General features: G+C 39.4%; 1 protein-coding gene across 26 annotated transcripts in view; it reads left to right on the top strand.

The window, feature by feature from the left end:
* ebf3a (EBF transcription factor 3a) overlaps nt 1–22,901 on the top strand; it is a 109,610-nt gene that overhangs the window by 55,917 nt on the left and 30,792 nt on the right. For 17 of the 26 annotated variants that reach the window (XM_058792916.1, XM_058792919.1, XM_058792918.1 and 14 more), the window contains 2 exons: nt 14,635–14,716; nt 20,459–20,603. In XM_058792916.1, the coding sequence (XP_058648899.1) occupies nt 14,635–14,716; nt 20,459–20,603 (227 nt within the window). The remainder of the gene's footprint in view (nt 1–14,634; nt 14,717–20,458; nt 20,604–22,901) is intronic. The other 9 variants (XM_058792920.1, XM_058792921.1, XM_058792925.1 and 6 more) reach the window with 1 other exon arrangement.

Below are 22,901 nucleotides of genomic sequence, written 5' to 3'. Positions count from 1 at the left end.
ATTCACTTTTCTGTTTTTTTTTTTTTTTTTAAATATAACATTTTAAATGTATTTTTAAATTATAATTTCAATACATTTTAATTCCACTTCCATACATTCAATTCAAATTTAGAAGTTTGGAAATTTAAAAAAATTTGAAAATTTAAAAGCATTCTAAATAATGTTCGGAATGGCACACAACCCTGCTGCGCACACACTTGTGTTCAGATCTGTTCATATCAGACCTTCTTGTCTGGGCAGTGATAAATAGACCAGGGTTATCATCTCTTACTCTCTCTCTTTCTTTTTCTCCGCCTCTGTCAGTCTTATGAAATAAGTGTTTTGTGGTGGCACCGAGCAGCCCTGGGTCAGGGTGTACTTGACTGAGAGACGGATGCGTATTAAGATAAATCACTCTGTGGAACAGCTGCAGAGGCCGAAGGTCACACATCAGACTCACCCCGCGCCGACTTCCTGCTTTACCGCTGTCAAAGGCCAAAGTCTGGGCCCCATATATCTGTACCATCACCACATCAGCCAGTCTAGTGCCTTTACATCTATATCCACAAGCTCAAGAGCAGTCTAGATCTACAGTGGATGCCATAGTGTGAAAATGCTTATATTTAGCATTATTTTTAGCATTTTGATGAAATTTTAACTGGTTTCATTATAAGGTTTGAGTGAAAAGTTTGAAGCGGTTCCCTTGTTTCGAATGACTTCTCGGCCCGCCATGAGAATCCCATGGCCCACCTTAGATCTTAAAGCTAAAGCCGGACCTGGATGACTTCTAGACCCCACCGTAGACTGGTTACGGCGTAAACCCTCCCATCCGCTAAATGTCACCCAGCGTTTGGGGAAATATACCTGCGCTCTCATTCATAACACCTGTTTTGTATTTCACTTCCCAAACCGGCACCATCATCACCCTAATTTCTTTAAGAGGGGATTCACGCTACATTGCACTAAGTGTTTTAGAAAGCATAATTGCCATGCAAATTCCAATCAGCGAGATTTATGATATTTATTTATTTATTTTTAAAGAGGAAATGTTGTTTTCTGTCGAGTTACGCAAGCATTCATGGATTTAGCCGACAGCTGTTTAGCAGCGTATTATTTTCTCGCCACGAAGGTGGAGAGAAAGTGAGAGAGCGGGAACGAGAAGAAGAAAGACAAATCTTTTTGGAGGCATAAATGCATGACGGAGGACGCGTATTGTGTTTACTTGTGAGAAAATGAGGGGAGGCAGGTGAAAAATATGTGTCTGTACTTGTTCAGATTTAAGACCCGCAAATTTGCACCCCATTTCAATTTGCCTGCGTGAGGCAGCAAGTGCAAATAGCTTATTGAGGGTGAGATTAAAGCAGAAACGGAGGAGAGGGGCATAAATCTGACAGGGCTGACTTGTACCGTCATGTAAGCGTAATGACTATCACACTGAATCAACTGCCGGAGCTCACGGCAGCTTAACACGGGGAAAATTTGCCTGATGTGTGTGTGCGAGTGTGCGCTAAACCCTCGGCAGTAATACAGCCGTACCGTGTGACTAAATTTTATAGTTCATGAAGCATATTAGCGGCGGGCTGTATCCGCGCCCCATTCAAAAGGTGATTTCAATTTCAGATGCTCATTTTTCATGAAGATAAATACGCCACGTGTCGCAATTCCCCTGAAGTAAATATCGCAGCAATAGAAGGCTACTGGGGAACGGAGGCGGAGACGCAAGTCTGACGTGTTTCTTCTTTTTTTTTTTTTTCATTTGTATGGTAAGTGGCGGGACTCGTGGCCTATCGGGGAACAAATTGAATGTTTAATCTGCAAGCATGCAGATGGGACCCAGCGTCGTAGTCTGAGACCTGTCTCGGGGTAAATTGAGAGTTCTCCTGCGCCCACGAGAAAAGCTGATGTTCGGTCTGTTGGGGCCGACGTTTGTGAAATCAATGATCGCCGTGATGTTCCACAAAGAAAGTGGCCAATTTGAACACATTTCCAGATAACCGCCCAAGCCGAGGTGTGCTAAGTACATGCGAGTGCATTCGGATAGACGCGCTTGCTGGAACGGTCCAATTGTTAAATGAAAAGTTGAGGAGAGACTTCGGCGGTCCCCCAGGTGTCGCTACGGCGGCGTGTCCCTTGTAGCGTTATTGCATTTCATAGCAGAGCTCTTGTTTATCAAACACGGGTTTTATTTGCGCGATGTAGCCGTGTCAGCAGCAGAGGGGAGCTAGATAGTCTACGAGTCTGTGCTTTGGTTCGTAGCACGCTGCCGTACTCTACATGTGTTCCCTGAGGTCATTAAAAGTGTGAATATCTGCATTACTCCGTGGTGTTTTGCTGAAACTGTTGTTTCTCGGAGGGCGAGTTCGCTAATATCCGCTTGGGACAGATAGAGGAAGCATTACATCAACAAATCCACACCATAAACACAGCGAAAAATCGCCCAATAATTGGATTTTTTTTCTTGTTGTTTTAAAGTTAATAAGTGAAAAGATATTCAATTGCGAGACCCGATTGCGAGCTTGTTAGAGTTTTTTATTTATTTTCTGTTTGTTTCTCTCTCTTTTTTTCTCTGTGACTTTCTTCCCTTCATCCCTTCATCTAGGCTGAGGTTGGAAATCGCATGTCAAAAGAGGGCATGTTAATTTTGCCAAAGGTTCTGTTGTATATTAATTTAAGTCGCGAGTGCTGCCGGTAGATGACACCGACAGCATTTTGATTAAGGATTTTATACATGAAGAAATTTTCATTATCGCTTCTCCTTGGTGATTTCGACGGGATGGTTTGGGATCGTGACCCGGCGCCGTGACAGCGGGTTCCAGGATAAACGGCTCTGTATTGAATCCCACCCTGTGCTGGATCCACACTTACAGCAGCAATTAATGGGGCCGTTTCCTCCAGGGAGGCCCCGGCCTTCCCAGGCCCGAGCGTCGCTATTGTACATAGGTAACAAGATTTAGCTTTTTTTTCTTCTCCGCCGGCTCCTCTGATAGATGTGAGGGAGTCGTTCTGTGTGATTAGGGTTTCTGATTGACTTCAGATAATCAGGCCAGCAGGGTGTAATGTCTGCAAATAGATCTTAAAATGAGAAGAGAAAGGCAAGGTTTAAATCAACCGTGCCCTTTGACCTCAGCATGTACGTAGGGCGTTTATAATAACCATTGTTGCACCACCCATCAGAGTTCATCAGAACATTTTGATCAGCGCAGAGCAGAATGGCCCAAATAGAAAGCACTTATAATTGTACTATTTATAAAAAAAAAATTAAAAATATATATATAATAATAATAATAATAATAATAATAATAATAATATATATAAATATAAAATTGTACTTAATTTAATCATTTTCTATTTATTTGCAGTTTTATGCATGCAATCCAAATCCTACAATTATTCAGAACAAATTAGTCATTTTTAAATCTGCCATTAAAAGTAAATCCTCGAGTTGCATTCGAAGCTATTGTGATGGATATGTGGCAAGACAGTAGACTAAAATGGTATATAAACTGCTTGACACATTTTTACCATTGCATGCCCAGTTTGGAATCATATTTTCTTTTATCATTCAAAAACGATGTGATCTGTTTGTGCTTCCTCTCCTGTTGAGCTGAAAGCCCCCTAGTGGCACGCAGCGGTTTGGAAACCACCTCTCCCTGTGGCTTGTCATTCTAATACAGCTGAAAGAGCTATGAGATCCTTTAATAACCCTCCAGCTCATCGCCCCCAAACCCCAGCGTGCATGTGGCGGCCCCTGAAGGAGCCGCATCTCCATGTATGCTGACACATTTGTGTACCTGCGACAGGAAAGACAGAGGCCAACGCTGTCGGCTCTTGCCTCAACTACTGCTCTACAAAATCAACCTGACAACTAGCTGTTTTCTCCATGGAGAGAAGCGTTTTTTCCCCCCCACCCGTCTTGTTTTTTTTTCTGTAGTAAAGGATGCTTGCATGTCAGTCCTGTGAGCGAGAGCATCCTTATTATTTGCCTATAACCCTGTTTGAAAGCCCATGTGTCCCGCGCAGACAGGCAAAAGCAGCGGTGTCAGTTATACGGGTAACAGCCATCAGAGGGACAGCAGCTTTGGAATGCTTGTCTCCTTCTCCGCTTCCTTCCCTGTCTGTATTTCACTCCACTTCAGACCATTTATCCCGCTGTGCTGCGAGCACTTTGTCATTCCCTCTCCCGCCCGTTCGCTTTTAAAGCATACGAGTCAGATTCTGTCATCTCACTGCTTCCTCACAGAACTCGTAGTTCATCTGTTGCTACTTAAATGAGCATTTTATTTGAAGGTGGTGGGTCAGATAGGAAAGAAAAAAAGATATCTCTTTAATGTCTTGATTACTTCTCCTAGAGACGAGTGAGGTTAAATAGAGAGCAAATGGTTCGCCTCAAACCAAGTTAAGATTTGCCAAGATTTCTTTAGGAGACACATCTGAGACAAAGTTGATGCTAAAATGATCCATAATTGAGAACTCCTATGAGTTCTGTGAGCAATGAAAGAGCAATTTATGAACAATAAAACTGCATTTGGGTCACCTAGGAGAGAAAAATCATAACTTTTGAATTTTTTTAGTATATCAGTTGTTTCTCGGCAGCAGTAATGAGAACAATTGGAGAGGAAATACAGAAGAGTTTCAGAAGAGATCTCAGCAATATATCAAACTGTACTCAGGTTTGTGCTCCAAAAATGTGTTAAAAAATGATTTCTTCCACCGTTATTATTTCTTATGGAATTTTAGATTAGACAAAGTCTTATTTTTGATTTTATTTTTTTTCTTTTCACATGGAATGTTTAAACTTCATGGAGTTCTTAGTTGTTTTTCATCTACGTTTCATGAGATATACTGTAAAAGAGCAACTTCTGAGCAATAAAATATGCATTTTTGTCACCTAGGCAGAAAAATAAAATCTCTTTAATATATTAACCGTTTCTACTAGACAGTAATTAGATCAAATTGAAAGGAAATGAAGATCCTTGAATCCTTGAAGCATCCTCTGAGCATTTTAATTTTATTTTGGGTGTGTTTAAAAAAAAAAAAAAAAAAAGCCCCCATATGTGTTGGCCTCTGTGTGTGTGTTCCATCATCATGAATGTGTGTGTGTGTGTGAGAGAGAGTGCTCAGATAAAAAAAAAAAAAAAAGCTTTCACCTGACGTATTTTCCCACCATGCTGAGCTCCTGCTGGAGCGGGCCGCACAGAGGCCTGCTTGTGTCGCGCTGATGTCATAGGCCTGACCTGCCTCTGCTGTACAAAGGCTTTAGGTATCACTGCCTCTGTTCACACAATACCCATTCAAGCAGGTTGCTTTGCTCCTGCAAGCCTAAAGAACAATGTTATTTTTTGTTTCAGCATTATAAAGCTGGACTTTTGCAGGAAACTCAACAGACAAAACCTTTATCAGACGATGCTTCGGGTAGGCTGGCAGTATAATCCGCCTCCATTAGCCTTTCAATGTGTTTCTCTCTCTTTCTCTCTGTCTTTTTTTTTACCTCTTTTCCATCTTTCTCGCTCACTTGCTCTCTTTCTTGTTGGCAAGAGACGAAGAGCACATTCACAGGGGTCAAAACAAGACAGCGTTTCTCTGCATTAATAAACAATGTTTTTAAAACAGTGCAGATATTAAAATACCTCAGCATGAAATCGACTATATTTGCTTTCTTAATGCACATTCCCGCTGTTATTCTGCACGATTCATTAGTGCATGGTATTTAAAATTAAAAAATATTTGTGTTCATAATCTTCCATCAAAATGTGGGCCGCAATTTTAACAATCTAATCAGTTCCTGATTGATGAAATCAAGTCTCTGACTAAATTTATTTCTCTTTGAATATCCCATTTCGCTCTTAAATATCAGATTACAGAAGTAAAATAGGTTGTGAATGATGTTCCATTTCAATTTTAAATGCTGCTTTAATCATCATGTATTTTAAATTGAAAGAAATGGCATTCCCTTTCAGATTGAGGATTTCCGAGTTTCCGAGTCGGAATCCCTTTTTTTTTCTGGGATCTGTCCACAGGCACGGCCAGCAAAACGGTGACAATGTAAACCTCTAATATATTTGCTTATTAGAATTCTCTGGATTTCAGTCAACAATATGAAAGCACCAAAGGCCTCTGGTCCTGCCATGTACAAACACACTCCCAGTGTGTGTGTGTGTGTGTGTGTGTACGTGTGTATGATTCATTCCGGTGCAGTTTTAGTCCTTATAAAATATTCATTTTGGTTGTGCAGGGTTCTGTAATTGCCATCTCTCAGACTGAATAATTTATACCACGCGCAGACTGACAAAGCTACGCCATACGGCCGTAGATGAATCAGGAACAAGGATCCGTGCTGCCAGCCGCATTATTGTTTCACAAATATGGCACTCACGTCATTTCTGGACAGCACGGCACCTAATCCGGCGTCTCTTCATTTGTCATTTCATTTCACTCGCTCTGTTGTTTTAGCTTTTGCGTTTGCCCTTCTGTCTCGTAATGACTGACCCCTCGCTCTTGCCGTACAGTGCACCGGGTAGCACTAATGCACCTTTACCCTCTCTCTCTCTATGTATGCTTCCCTGTCTGTCGTTGTCTTTTTTTCATGCGTGGTAACTACTTCACACTCGTATTCACTTTGGAAACATATATTATGCATTAGGAATAAAATGATGTACGTTGCTTGTAACAACCACTCTATTTGCTCTTCTCTTTTGAGGATTTTATTGTTCAGAAGCTCTTTCATAGCTCATGACATTGTTGGACAGCAATGAGATTAACTAGAGATCAAATAAAGATTTTTGCATCAATCTCCTTAGAAACAGACCCCAGTAGTTTTTCATATGTAGAGTTTAAGAAGAGATCTCAGTGTCCCGAAATTTGCTGAGAGTTGCCAGACATCTATTTGAGCTTTAGCAGAAACAAAGTTGAGACTTAAGTAAAACTTTGCTCTAGTTTGGTAATTTAGTAAATATAAGCACAGTATGAGTCTAAGTGAGAAAAAGGCCCAAGTAATCTCACGTGTATATAATTTAAGATGAAATCTCAACAGAGTCTCAAACTGTTCTCAGATTTGTCAATCTTCTCCTAAAGTTTAAGCTAAAAACAAAGTTGGTTCTTGATAAAACTCCTGAGTTCACTGAGTAATGAAAGAGCAAAAATGAGCAATAAAACTTTCCTCTCGGTTGTACATTTATTTTATATGAGCACGGTCTGAGGCATTTTTGAGATCCTAAATTGAAGAGGAGTCAGTTTGTTCTCCATTCAATCTCATTGCAATTTAGTGGAATGGATTTAATTGAGTTATTAAAGAGATCTCATTTCTGATTGTTTTCTGTGAAGTCCCTCCCAGCTTTGCATTTCATTGGTGTTATTTTGGTGACAGACTCACTTCCAGGCTCTAGACTGAAGCGAAGCTTCTGCAAAGTGACCCGCACATCCTCTGCTCATGTCCATTATGGAAATCTATTAGCGCCGATCACCCGCCGCCTGTCTGGGGGCACGAAACAGCACCTCAGTGTCTCTGATTGAGCTACGGCGAGCTGATGGATGACTTGAAAACGCTCTGATGTAACAGCCAGTCCTCTCTCTCGCTCTCTTTCTCTGTGTGGTTGTTGACATGCAGGAATAATGACATGGACGAAGGGTCCACATGTGCCCGTGTCATTAGGCTGCATTACCTGTGTTAAAACCAATAACTGCCACTCAGAATTGGACCCACATTAATCATTTATAATGTTTTAATACGTTTTTAATCAGCATCGCTGAGACCACAGCCTTCAGACATCAGGCAAGCCTTGTACATGTGTGTGTGTGTGTGTGTGTGTGTGTGTTCCTCCATGGCCTGATTTGAAATGTGCTTTTTTCACTCTCTCCTTCCTGTTTTTAATTAATAATTAAAATCGGCAAAGATGACAGTTCCTAATTAGGGCTGTCTTGAAAGAATGTGGGAATGTATGAATTTTAGATGGGGAAGGAGAGAGAGAGAGAGAGTCGAGAAAGGGTAATGAACACACAAGGAGACGTCTGGAGTAGAATGGAGACACAACAAACAAAGAAACAAACAAAATAGCGATCACATATCTGTCAGCGAGTGAGCATTAGGTCAGGTAAAGACAACAGCATCCTTGGCCATGTGTGGTCAATCTTAAACCAATCAGAAGCCAGATTGAAACTGAACCACCACAGACCAGCCCCCCCTCCCCAATACCCCCACACCACCCCACCCCCCCACACTCCTTTTCCGCCCCTCACCTCCTCCCGGGGAAACTTGAGCCTGTATCCCAACATCAAAGAGCTGAACGTGGGGATGGAAAGAGCAAGAGAGGTAAAACATGCATAGCCTACTACCCTTTTTCGACAGAAATGGTGCTGGTTCTCGGGACGGGGCATTTGTGGAGCTCTTTTAGAACTGGCCTTCATTTCCATTAACTCGAGAGCTGAATGATGACGTAATCGACTATTTTACTACATAACCTGCTAGCATTTTATTTATTTATTTTTTTAATGCGATGTTTCCAGAGGATATTTTATCCAGTATATTTAAAGAATTTATTAAATAAGTAATGTTTTAAAAAAAAAAATATGTTTTAATAATAATAATAATAATCTGTATCCATTATTATTAAGTTAAATTATTATTATTAATAATTTCATTGTTAAATTATTATTATTATTATTTTTAAAGTGTGCATTTAGCTATACCTTGTTGCAGGGATTTTGTTGATTTATAATATGAGCAATATAGTTTTGCATTTTTATTTTATTTTGAATATTTAAAGAATAATTAAAAATTCAACAATTCATATGTGCTATTTGTAAATATATATTTTTTTAATACTTAATGTATTTACTACTATTACTACTTTATATAACTACAATTATTACATTATAAATTAAAACTAACTATATCTTAACAATAGCTTTATAGGAGTTTTTTTGTTAATTATAATGTTAACTATATAGATTTGCATTCTGTTCTTGTCTTTTACAAAATGTATTTGTACATATTATCTCACATAACACCCTGTAATTGAAAAAGGGGCACAAAAGGCCTGATTTGCAATGGGGAACCTCCAAAAAAACCCAGAAAAAAGTGGTCTAAGGGGAGAAAGAGAGGGAATGGTAAAGGAGGGTGGATGGAGGAGGGCGACAGAGAGAGAGAGTGTGTTTAATGAGGCCCCAGTCTAAGACAAAATGCTGTGATTGACAGAAGCAGTGATCTGTTGGGGAAATAATGTCAGAGGCATGTTACACATTAGGAAAAACTATGGAGGAGAGGACGAATAGGGAGAGCGAGAGAGAAAGGAGGAGAGAACGTGCACACCAGTCTGGGTCTGGTACAGCAGTCTGCCTGAGGGAGAAAACACACACACACACACACACACACACACACACACACAAGCACACGTCAGGAACACATGTCCCAAAAACACTTCTGGCATAAATATGTTTAGGCAGATGCTCAGATATGTTCAAACATACCAAAATATGTCTCTTCAACAACTTTGTGTGTTCGGGTCACTTTTTTCAGTGATGCTTGTATCCTGAATTGAACATGTTTAAACTTGTTTAAAGATCCGAAAAGGAGTTTGTAATACATATATTTTTATTTTATTATGTAGATTTCAGTAGCACTTGTCTGTGGCGGTGGCTGCTAGGTGCCAACTTCAAGTTTCTATGATATTTTGGGCACCTTAAGTGTATGTCTGTGGTATTTTTACGCTTGTTTTATTGTCTGCCAAGTGTAAAGTTTAAGTCTGATCGCTTAGAAAAGAAATGGCACACCAGAAATGGTGTAGACGAGTTACTCACCAAAGTTCAATACTTGAGGTTAAAGGTTTTGAAAAACATCTCTCTGTCAAATGAGATGCACCCACGGACCAATCAGAAACAATCAGACCCGTCAGCCAATCAGAAGCCAGAGCTGACACAAGGAGCTTGTGCATTTTGGAAATGCGATCTGTATTGACCTGTGTACCGTCTCAGCTTCTGGATCTGAAATCAGCAGAATGTACTCGTGTAAGTGTGTGTGTGTGTTCTGTATTGTCTGGCTGGCTGGGGTCTGATCAGCTAAAGTTGCTTGGTGATCAATACTCAGCAGAGTCACACAGCTGTGCCCTAACCATTAACGCCTGAGCAGCAATTAGTGTCCACACTGACCGCTCACACACACACACACACACATACACACTCCCATCTGCCATTGTATTTCTTTACCTCTCTTTACATCCACTCATCTGTCTTGGGACGACAGGAAGAAAAGCACTTGCAGGTTTTTTCCAATCTTTTGTCTAAATACGACAACATTAGACAACAAAACAAACACAATACGATCATTTATAGAACTGACAAATATTTCAACATAAAGGAGCTTATTGTGTTTGTGTGGTATTAAAGCTTTCTAGATTTTAATTTTGTCCTACAAGAAAGAAATTAAGGTCTTTTTAATATCTCAGATACTTCTAGACGGCAATGATGTTAAATGGAGCAAAAATACTTGTAGCTATATATAGAGTATATATATGAGAGAGAGCGAGATGTAAATAAAACAGATTATTATTATTATTATTTACAGGAAAATACTGTTTGTTTCCAAATACAGTTTTACTAAGTCTTTCTACTTCAAAATGTGATGTTTAATTGAATGTATTACTTGCCGTTATTTTGTAATTATTTGTGAAATTTACTAGCAATTTCCGAGTGAAAATTGTTTCAAAGTATTTGATGTAGAAACACTCAGAATGTGTTTGTACATTTCCCAAATAATTACAAAGAAATGGCAAGTAGCACACTTGTGAAATGTACTCCAATAATCTTTGTTTTAATTACAATTTTAGAAAATCATTTACAGTGTGCAAGCTTTTTTATTATAAGATCGATACTCTTATTTTAATTGAACAATTTACTCTTTATTTTGTCAGTAATTTTAAGAGAAACCTTTGAGACAAAATTGATACTTAAAATCTGAGCTATGAAAGTGCAATAATACTTTCCTCTGATTTTCAAATTGTTCATTTTTGTCATAGCTGTCATCTGTAGTTAACCTGCTACAGTTTTCGTTGATGAAGAGCAACCTTATCGGCAATTATGATGGGGGTTACGGGACAGCATCGCCCCTGCATTTATTTGTTTTTGCGTCTTTTGTGCTGAATGAAGTGGGATTAGTGTGAAGGAGAGGACGGGAGGGGGGCTTCTCCTTTGAATGAGGGCAGGAAAACGATCCAATGATGGTTTGGGTTAAGATAAGAGCTAAGGGCTGTTATTGAGCTGATGTGCTTGAAACGTACCCCTTTTTTCCTCTCAATTACCTCAGCCTGTGAAGCCAAAGTCCTTTCAAACGACAAGCCCCCCGTCTTCTTTCTCTTTCTCTCTCTCTCTCTCATGCGCTCGTCCACCACCATCATAAGGATTCGGCCCCTCTGGTCAGAAAGAGCGGTGAAGGACAGGTTGTATTAATTACTCCGCGCCGGCCGGCCAGATCATTTTATCACAGATTTGTCGACAAGTTGCAGTGGAAGCTAGAAGTCGAACGCCTCCGGTGAAGAACAAAAGCGAGGGAAGAAGGGTCTCTGATGTGAAATTAAACACGTCTGCTTTGCTTTTTTTTCCCTCTGACAAACCAAATTCGTGTCTTGTGTAATTGATAACTGCCTCGGCCAATTATTTTGCGCGTTACAATACACAGAGGCCCCCTTTCGCTGCTACAGCTCTTCCATAATTAGCTATGCTAATATCCCTTTATTGGCCTTAATATTGCTCAACATCTCCATGGCATCCATAGGCCACCAGAGTCCTGTGTCCTGTCACAAATGCTGATTATTGAGAAGGATAGCTTTAATCAAACATAATTGCAGTTCATTTTTTCTTCCCTTCCTTGCTCTCCGTTGCCAGCATCTAATGCTGTGTTCTCCTTGATATTCCATTAAATGACTATTTAACTGCCTTCTTTATTTCCGACGGTCGCGAACATCGCCGCAAAGTTCTGGAGCCATTTAGAGAGAGCAAAAGGGAGAGAGAACCGTGTGGCCGTAATTGCTTGCCTTTTCACAAAGGACTAATTTACTCAATCCCCATGCAGAAGTGAAACTGCTCTAATTCAGACGAAATTACGGTGCTGTTGTGGACAGCAGCTGAATATCATTGTGTTCGGAAAGCTGCGGAAATTCACTTAATCAAACTCGGAGGTAAACAGACCCCAAGCGAACGCGCGCAACCGCTGAACGCGGTCTTAATGAGAGTGTGTGTGTTTTTGAACGCTTTTATACATTTGCCTGTTGGTGATAATACCCTGCAATTTCGTTTATAATTAATCTAATTTAGTGATTTTCTTTGACATTAATTGTAAACATGTTTGGCTATAATAGGTGATTTCATTTTTTTTTTTATGTCATTTACAATAGAATTGTTGGAGATTGACTAAAACCTGCGCTGTTCACATGACCACCACAAAATAGATATACATGTATTTTTATTTTTGTGCCACAGCTCGCACTGTAAATGTACTTGAAATGCGTTCCGGGTTTTATGCACCTCTAGGGTTCTTCATGTTTTTGCTGTATCTATTGAAATTGATGCGGTCCATCTCACTTTCAAACCTCTGAATGGGTGCTTTGCAATAATCTTTGAGTTAGCGCAAGTGTGTCCACCTGTGTACATGTGTGTGAAGCCATTTGTTTACGGCTATAGAGTGAGGAAAAAAAAAAAAAAAACAAGTGAGAGAGAGATAGAGAGTGAGAGAGGTAAATAAAGGCTATATTTCAGGCTTGATTTACTCCGATACCTGCTGTGAAACATTACAGCTCTATGGGGAAATAAAGACAGGGGCCGCGAATTACAGCTCGTAATACTCATTCTGATAATGGCCTGTCCAACAACTACCATACACACACTGTACACAATTAAAGCTAATGCTTTAATGACAGCACACGCGTTTTTGGCCTCTTCTGGCCTTTATGACTGCCATCTTTCTTTACTCCCACCCCAGCGATGCTGAAATTCACTTTTTATTGACGCCGGTCACTAAAAATTTTCTGAAACTACCAAGGCCACCTTCGGGGCCCTTGCTTCGCCTTTCTCCTACTTTTCCTCAATCTGTCTCAATCCTAAACATTCCCTCTCTGTCGGGAGGAAAGGGTGACTGTATATAAATGAGAATTGGAAGTGGAGGGGTGTTCAGGGTTGCAGATGTCATTTCACACAGTGATATATTGCTCGGCTTGCGGTCCCATCGGAGAGTCCGAATGAGAGACTTCATCTTGCATACACACACTGTTTACCTAGTGAAATACATGTGTTAACTCAACACTGAACACAATCTGCAATGCATGACACCGTAGCGTGAACACAAGCGAGAGAACGAGGGACCTTTACACCATACATTCGGCCTCTCAAGGGTTGAAACGCTGAGGTAAATATTGGTGGACATGGACATCCATATACAAAGACAAATTTCCCACCTGCTGGATATTTCTGGACGAACCACAGCCCCTTTTAGGAAAAGTCAGCTCACTCTGCAACCATATTGGCGATTTTCCAATAGGTCAGACAGAAATTTCCAAAATTGTGTGTCAAAATTGCATGTGTGTATATTATGTAAAATCAGTTATAAAAATTGTTTAATCATCTGTCTACCTACCTATCTATCCATCCATCCATCCATCCATCTATCTATAGTTATATGGTTTTGTCCAGCCATCCATCCATCCATCCATGTTTTTTCTCACTCTCTAGCTGCAAACAAATGACTTTAAAAACCAATTTATCAAAAACTCAGTCAGCTCTTCTGACTTCCATTGCAATTTCTCCCATATTTTTTTCTACAAGTGGTCTTCCTCTTAAACGAACCACTTCCTGTGATACGAGGAGTGTGGCACCAGCTGTACGAGCCTTCAACTTCCTCTTCCCGTAAGCCCTCTTATCCGTCTTCCTTCTCTTGAAGGACTCTTGAAGTGTCTCTTTACCTCTTAAAAACACCAGGTTTTAGTTCTTGAGGTGCACGTATGCGAGGGCCTGTCCGATGGGACCTTCTTTGACTCTCGCGCGCATATGACATTTGCCGAACAGATTATGCAGTTAGTAATTTGCGCAATAATTACCGGGTGCTGTTGTCCCGGTGGCAGGGTGTGTCTAATTGTCTAACAGGACTGTAAGTTTGCGGGCCGCTCTCACCTCGTTAGGTCTCCTACCCCGTTCGCCGGTCCTCGTCTGTGATGAGCAGGGCTCAGGTGTGCTGGTTTACCTCCCCATTGAGCACGTTAAGCCTTAATTACAGGGTAGAACAGGGGAGGAAAGAGGGGGGCGGAATATTAACTGACTTCCTGTCAGTGACGGGCAGATGGGTTCTGTGGGGAACTGTGGGATTTGGATGCGTCAGCCACACGGACAGACTGAAAAACAGATAAACAGAGAGACAGGGAGGTCGTGGGAGGGTGAGGAACAAAACACTAATGATCATTACTCTGAGGGGAATTATCTAGAAACAAGGTGAATCCAGCTGTCGGTTTGATCGCGCTTTTGTGCTGGTCGTGTTGTGTGTGGACATCCTGGACTCGCTCTGCTATGAAGTCTACAGTTGTATTTTGTGCTATTGATTTGTTCCGTGCCAGTTTTCTCCCGGTTTTGTGCTGGATTGATTGTCTAATGTGGAGTTTTCCCTCTCTTTGTCTTCTCTTGCAGATTCTTTTTGAAATTCTTCCTCAAGTGTAATCAGAACTGCCTGAAGAATGCAGGAAACCCACGGGACATGCGCAGATTCCAGGTAATGTTTTCTTTTTCTCTGCACACACACATTCTAATGTGAAAAACAGGCCGCTTGCTGGGGTAGCTGTATGGTGTATCACTTTGTGGATATATTTAAACAGGCTGCCTGGACCCGGTCGAAGGCCAAAACTGTCTCCTCCAGAGATGCTTCGATTCTGCAATTCTGCTGAAGCACATTCCAAATGTTATGCACATAAAAATAAACCCTCAGTATCTATCTATCTATCTAGCTATACATATTTTCTTATGTAAAGGTCTATACTGCACAAATGTATCTATGCTATATATATCTACACTACTTTTATTCATTTATATACCTCTATTTCTATGTTACCATTCAATCATAGAAGGCATTATTAGATACAGTACACAGAAAGGCCGCAGCCTTGGACTTCATTATGTGTGTGTGTGTGTGTGTGTGACATCTCCGCTTAACCCAGTTCTGCAAGGATGTGTGTTTATATACTTGTGGTTATATAGATGTATTGTCGAGCGGGCAGCAGTGGTGCAGCCGTTTGCACAACTTTCATTTTTCATGCTTTGGAACGTCAAGTGTCTTCACTGATATTGATCCATGCTTCCAGAGCAGAAGGTCAGAGCCGGCGTGAGAGGAAGTGTCCTTTCTGTCTGCACGCCGAGTAAAAGAAACATCCGTCACCGCGGATGTGCCTCCCCACAATAAAGTCACTGGACCTCTCTTTCTCTCGCTGTAACAGCATGTCTGGGTTTTCAACCTATTTACACTTCTCTGCCTCTGCAGCTGGTTTAGGTGTGTGTGTATGTGTGTGTGCATGGAGAGCCATACTAATGTCACTGTATCTTCAAAGAGTACTCATTTCTGTTCATTTATTCATTCTGACTTCTCTCTTCTCCATCAGTCGTTGCCTGTGGAATCTGTTCTTATCTCCTCAAAACTTCCTTCAAGGAAACATCACCCTTCACAATGAAAACATTCCCTTCCACACTCCACATTCTGGTGTTTTTACTCAAAATAATTTCAGCAACCCTGCGGGGAGAGCTTATGACAGCATCACTTTTTTGAAATCATAATCAGCAGACAATTCCAACCAAAAGCAGCCTGTGAGACAAATGACCCAAAGCTGTGATTCCTGTCAGTCTGTGAGCACAGTCCATTAACAAGACACCTCTCCTCCAGCGCTAACCCTTAAACTCTGCTCTGCTAAGCTAAATGCCACCTCCAGAATAAATTTCACTCATGTTCCTTTCTCCATGATCTCATGGCAAGGTCATGCTTTTGGGGTCTCTGTCTTCCCCCATTTGCCATTCCATTTTCTTTTTTTTTCTTTTTTTTTCTTTTTTTCTTGTCATCCTGTCTTTTCCTCTATTTTTCCTGAGAGAAGTATACATCTAGAGGCCTATTCACACCATGTCTTTTTTGGCTAGGACAGACATTCACAATTGTATTTAATGCAAAAAAGGCTTCTGAACCTAATTAAATAAAAAGTAACTGCCATTAGTTTTGGGGTTTTATAGTCACATAGTTTTTCTTCCTATTCCAAAGTATATATTTCGTCACCTTGGAATTATAAGGTTCTATCTGCATTCTGAGTGGTTTTGAGATTTTGAGCTTCAAAGTTTTTGCATTACATATAGCAAAAATTATATGGGGAACAAGTCTCTTTCCTACATGAAAATTACACCCTAGATGTATTATAAAAAAAAATGTACAATATCAAAATCATCTCAAATTTTTAAATGGGGATTTTTGGAACAGGTCAAATGCAGATAGAACCTTCTAATTCTAAAAAGACATTTTCCGCTTGGAATTATAAGGTTCTATCTTGCAAAACATTAATTGAAGCAACAATTTTCAAGAAATACAAATAGGTTTTTTTTATAATTTGTTTTAAAATAAAATTATTGTTGTAACAATGTGTCAATGAGAAAGGTAAATTTAATGCTTTATCACATTTATTCCATATTTTAGAACAAATAATTTTTTACTTGGTTAAGTTAGGCACAAAAGGCAATACTAAATATTTTGTTCAGTGCTAATGTTAATTTTAGCTAGGATTATAGTGGTACATCCATCTGACCAGGACTTTATTCCACAAAAAGCGGGACAGGGAAAATCAATGGTATTCTCTTTAAATCAGTATGGCTGAGATAACATGCTGATGTTTATTGTTGTAATTATTGTTGTAATTAAGTCATTTAAATTGTTGACTATTTGATATTTAAGGCTTAATGTTGTAAAATTTAAGACATTTTAAGACTTTAAACTGCATGGATATTTGACCAATCATTACATATTCAGGTCTTTAGCGACCCAGACTGCCAGCACGGATAGGTCTCTAATTGCTGCAATAGCAAACTCTCCTGATATTTTAAGAACAACTAAAAAAATAAAATAAAATAAATAATAAAATAAGCATACTTCCTTACCTTTTGAAACTTAGAAGGGTTCAATTTGAGCAGATGATTTTACGATTTTACAATTTGAGCAGATTTGTTTAATCTTTCCTGCTTTTACGACGTGACAAACAAAGTTGATCCTGATTGGTCCTCTTGCTTGCATTCGAAGTGCTGATTGGCTGATTCACAGATAGAACATTATAGAACCAAGTTAGAGTTCGACTTTGTAGATAGAACCTTTTTGTTTTCTAAATAAAAGTCCTAAAATGTACAAAACTTAAAAAAATAAAAATAATAATAAAAATCACATAATGTAAATAAGTTGTCACAGAATAAGAGTATGTGAATAACTAAATTGACACAAATGTCAGATAGAACCTTTTAATTCCAAGGCGACATTATATTTAAAATAATTGTTTATATTTTGTTCAACGATTAATATTATTTATCTAATAATTTGTTTTATTTATTATTTATATTTTATTTATAATTATTAATTATTATAATTTATTTTTTCCCAGATTTGTTTAAATTGTTTTGATGCTGAATAATTGATTTCAGTATCCAAACAATACAAACTGTATCTATATTTTTCTTTTAATTCAAATTTTATATGTAGTTTTAAAATTATTTTACATTTCATTATTTATAATTCATTTTAAACTGTTATTTGTATTTTTTATTCAGATTTTTTTGTCAGTTAATAAATAATTAATTTCAATAATTTATTATTTTCAATATCCAAATAATTAATTTCAATATCTAAATAATTAATTTCAATATCCAAATGTTATCCTTCTCAATCAATTCAGCAATGCAAAAAGTAGTTTGTGAACATTAATTGCATCTTATTTGTTGTAAATAGGCCTCAAGTATCATCCTTATTGTGACTCTTGACTGAGAATGCGACAGAGGGAATATTCCAGATTGTAACCACCTCGGACCCCCTACAACACCGCAGCCCACCCCTCCAACCCCTCTCCTCATTCAGATGCTAAACGAGCCTCATTCTCTCAATGCAACTGTATGGGCAGCCCTCTTTAGTAAACAGATCAACAAAAACAAAGAAAACTCCCTCATCTGCTACCAGAGGGGCTCTTCTCAAATTCTCTTTTTCTTTTGAGGATTTGCCACCCTTCTCCATCACAGCCCTTACTCAGGCTGTGACTAATAAGATAAAACAGCTAATCAATAAATCTATAGATCAATGTAATGGGGCGAGCTAGCGATCTGTGGGCCGGAGGCTGCGTTTGAGTGGCTGCTAATGGATGATGGAGCAGATGAGAGACTCTCCACTTATTTCTGTTCACCTTAAGTGGCAGATTAAACACTAATTGTAGCCTTTTGTGAAAAAAAAAAAGCCACAGTGCTTCAAAATGGAGGCCTCTCTTTGATTGACAAGGGCTTGGCTAGTTCTTCTCAGACAAGCCTCTCGTCCTTTATCTAACACGCGCACTCATGTAACCGCCCAAGTGTCTCCTTTAAATAGGAAAAAAGAGGCTCTCCTTCTTACAAAGGTTAATTATATTCTTCAAATGAGAAATTAAATGTGCTTTATATAGAGTCGATTCCTGCATGCTGCTTCGTTTGGAGAAAAAAAATACGACGACCTATTGCGACCGAGGACCAGAATAAGACAATGTTAAACATTTTTCACCTTCATTAAGCGAATTTGATTTAGTGTTTGACACCCAGAATTAGTGTAATCCATTTTTGGAAAAGTACAAAGTGTTTTATAATGGGTCTTCCTTTATAATTTCAAGACCTGTTTGGAAACACATCGAATGCGTGTGCGATTTAATCTGATTATTTAAAGCGAACATGTTTACTTGGAAGTTTCTAAGCAGATTTGAGCCGTAGCTAACAGTATAGGCTGTTCGAATTCAGGCTGGGTCATTAGCAGTCAGACGGCTTGCCAGCTTACACGAAGCGTATTGAACCGCGCGAGTCATCTTTCGTTGCTTAAGGTGTGAAAACAGACTCTTTTTTCGGATTATAGTGATATAACTTATTGTTTTAATAATGTGAAGCCCGCGGGGAGTAGTTCCACCAAACCTAGTAAGACTGCAAAAGCGAGCAACTTTTCCCTTGTTTCGCTCCCTCCTGCTTGGCTTGGAAAATAAACAATGGCACAGGTTCAAGCTCCAACGCTTAGCGAGGCAAATGTGTTTGCGGTTATTGTTTCGAAGGTGTGGAGTGGTCGCACGGTTGTCAGCATTCAAAATAAAGCCTCGCTGGTATGGAGGAGAGAAGTCAAATAAACAAAGCCGCAAACGCGGTATGTGTGGCGCGTGTGCGTCCGTGTCCAAAGGACCCTACTGATCAGAGGCGCGCCGGGTTCATCCGTTAACTGTACTGAGACCTGCTCTCATGTTGAGTCGACACCACAGGCCAAAAAGGCTTTTTGTGTTCGTTTTCTCGCAAATAAGACCCACAACAAAGAGGGAGCTGAAAAAAGAGCCTCGGTTTCTGATAAAGACCAGCAGACGCCCTCAGAAGTGTCCTTCTTGTTTCTCTGGCCTTTAAGTACTCAGAAAGGCCTCTGGTCAAAAACAGGCCTGATATTTTTTGGATGCCAAATGATTCATTTAGTTGAATGAAGTCTATTCTAAGTCTAAGTAGAGTTTGTTTATATCAAGTTCATACTTTCGGCGAGAAAAACATGTGCGACATGATTTTAATGTGAAATAATGGATTTCTGACCTCAAATTGTGTAATACAGCTATCATCTGTGATATCTTAATTAAAAAAATAAAGGAGTTTAATGCAATTTATCTATGTATTTTTAATTGTTGGATGTTGAACAATTAATTTAGTTAAATAATAAAAAAAAATAAAACACTTTCACACCAAATTAAAACTATACAGAAATGTTATCTTTTATTATTTGAAGAATGTTATTTGTCAGTTTTTAGATATCATTTAGATGGTGAACAATGACATTTTTTAAAGACCTATTGATAGCACTTTACTTAAAGCCTTATGTCAATTTAAAATGCTTTATGATATTTGTAGATTTCTGGTTAAATTTGAAATTGGTTGTTTGTCGTGTTCAGTACTTTCTAAAGGTATGTTCAATGAATAGATAAGTATTGTAATGTTTTATACTGTAACTGTGGTTAAAATGATTCATGAGACCATTCAATGCATTATAAGGTGCATTACAAGGCATAATTAATGTATTAAAATACTTTTATAATACATTATATATAAAGGCTTTAAGTAAAGTGTTACCGGATTCATACCAAGTCAAAAAATTTTCATAGGAGTAATGTGAAGTTGTACTTTTCTATGAACTTCTTCACACAAGGCCCAATGCAGAGATTGAACATGCCTTCAAACAATCTTTACGTTTTATTCACAGGTCGTTGTATCGACAACGGTTAATGTGGACGGTCACGTGTTGGCCGTGTCGGACAACATGTTTGTCCACAACAACTCAAAACACGGCAGAAGAGCCCGCCGCCTTGACCCCTCAGAAGGTACGGCCACTCCTTATCTGGAGCATGGTAGGCACATTTCCCATAACACTATTATTTGCCAAGCTTTTCTCACTTTCTCCTTCTGTATTCCTGCCTTTCCCTTTTCCCTTTTTCTCACATTCTCACATTCTTTTAGTCATCCACATCCGCCTTTTCTCGCTCATCCACAAAACATAGTAGTGAAGCTTTAGAGGAAACATGGCTAGTTCATCTTTTAGAGAATATTCATGCTTTCTCTGTCCACTGAGTAGTACTCTTAGAACTTTTTAGTTTAGATTTTTGATATTGCTACTTGATTAAATCACTATTTATATTGTTAATATTATTATTGATTGAATCTTTACAGTTTTTGCTATTTTTATGAATGATTTTGGGCCACGTTTTTTAAATCCTCTTAAATTTTAGGCAATTCTGAAGATTGTATCTTTAAATCAAGTGTGATGTGTTTTTTTATCATATAGGCACAGACAGCAAATCAGCGCATGCAAACTATTTAATAAACACATTAATATAAAATATTTTGGTTCATTTGAATATACTTTCAGGTTGCTACGTTTAATACATTTTACCATGAATATTCCTCCAAATTTCATCCAGGCTTGGTTTTAATTAACACTGTATTTTTATACAATGTGTTTTTTGCTTCTTGGAGGTATAAAGCAAGTCACTGGATGGTAAAATTCAGATTTTGCTGCTTTGTTAGACTGAGCTGGTTTTGATCGCTCTACTTCAGTACTCAAATCTCTGTGCTAAGCTTTAAAACAGAACATAATCTCTGCTCATTTAAAAACATAACATTAGTATTTTCTTTGTCTTAATCAGTCCGTAATTACCATATCAACCAAAGCGCCAGTAATATTTAATGATGCAAGAGAAATCGCATCAAATCCCTGCTCGTGTGAGACAAAAAACCCAGCAAAAATATTTGTTTTCTATTTCTCGGCTTCTCGCATTAATGTCGGTGAAACGCAGTACAGAAGTAGCGTAATTGAACGTTTGTGCCCTGAGCACTCGAGCGTTTGGTATGCTGACGTATTGTTTGTCTCTCCGCTGTAGTCGCTTGATAGTAGGTGTGTTTTCCTTAGCAACCGCCTTTAATTAGGAGAGCAATTAAGAAGGTTGAGGCCTCTCCCCTCGTCTGCCTGAGTCCCGTGAGACCGAGAGGGAGAAAGAAAGAAAAAAACACAGCCCAACCCAAACACTGCTGAGGCTATCCTTCATCAAAGCCCGGGTTGCAGAGCCCTTTTTATTGTAAATCTTTTTCTAAGCTTCCATTTACTGTGTTTACAACCATCGTATAGTTCGGATTTCAGTGGTTTTATTGTGGTTGGGAAAAGATGGTTTATAATTTGTGATTTTATCGTTTCCATCAAAACTTTCTATCGCTAGGCCTCGCATACGATATTCACAGAATGAATCCGTTCCCACTCGCGGTGAATTCTGACAGCACTGTAACAAGTGGTGGCGATATTCCTGACAACTCTTTTAAATTTCCGACTGTTTTAAAAGCTCACCTCCTCCTTAAACACCCACTGGCCTCGCAGACACGTGCTCTCACCACTTAGTTACCTGCTGTTTCACCCGCCCCTGATGGCAAATTTGGGCCGTAGTGAATATTGCAGCTACCTATCTAATATCTGGCCCTTTAAGGGCAACCGGGGGGCCGTTAAAGCAGAAAGAAAGGGTTTCCTAGCATCTGACAGTTACCGAACTTGGCGTTTAATCACTTCTTTAAACTCGGGAGAACATTTAAAACTTATCATTCGGCCGAGAAGGAAACTCGAGAAAGGTTCAACCTGTCATCTCTTTCCATTCTTGTCTAGAAGTGCACACATGTACAGGATATATAGTCGTAAAATATAAATTCGTCCATATTTACGGTCAAGCCCGGGCCTGCGCCGCAGATACTGAGTGGTTTAGATTAGAAACACATTCTTGAAAGTGATAAATGCAAGCCGAGAGAGCTCAAAAGCAGCCACGGGGAGGTCCTACCGTTTCTCCTTTCCTCTCACACTTTTATCTAATCATCTAATTCAGGCGAATTTTCCCGGACAGTGAATTTACTCTGCCTTCTGATCTTCAACTTAAAGTAATTCCCTCTCGCGTGGCCCAGCGGACCCTCACCGTTGCCGTGCTCTCTGAGCACATGAGCCCCTTTCATTATTTACAGCTGGAGAACGAAACCTGGGGGAGGAGAAAGAGGCGAGTGCACACTATAGGAGGGTTTCTTTTGCATTAGCGCCATTTAGATACGCCACGCAGAAACATATGTACGAATTCACACAGGCACGAACGTGCGCGCACGCACTCGCATCCAAAACGGCC

This window comes from Onychostoma macrolepis, chromosome 12, assembly GCF_012432095.1.
Source record: "Onychostoma macrolepis isolate SWU-2019 chromosome 12, ASM1243209v1, whole genome shotgun sequence".
NCBI classification, from domain to species: domain Eukaryota; kingdom Metazoa; phylum Chordata; class Actinopteri; order Cypriniformes; family Cyprinidae; genus Onychostoma; species Onychostoma macrolepis.
The sequence above is the reverse complement of the archived record's forward strand: the minus strand, read 5'-3'. Positions and strand labels throughout refer to the sequence as shown.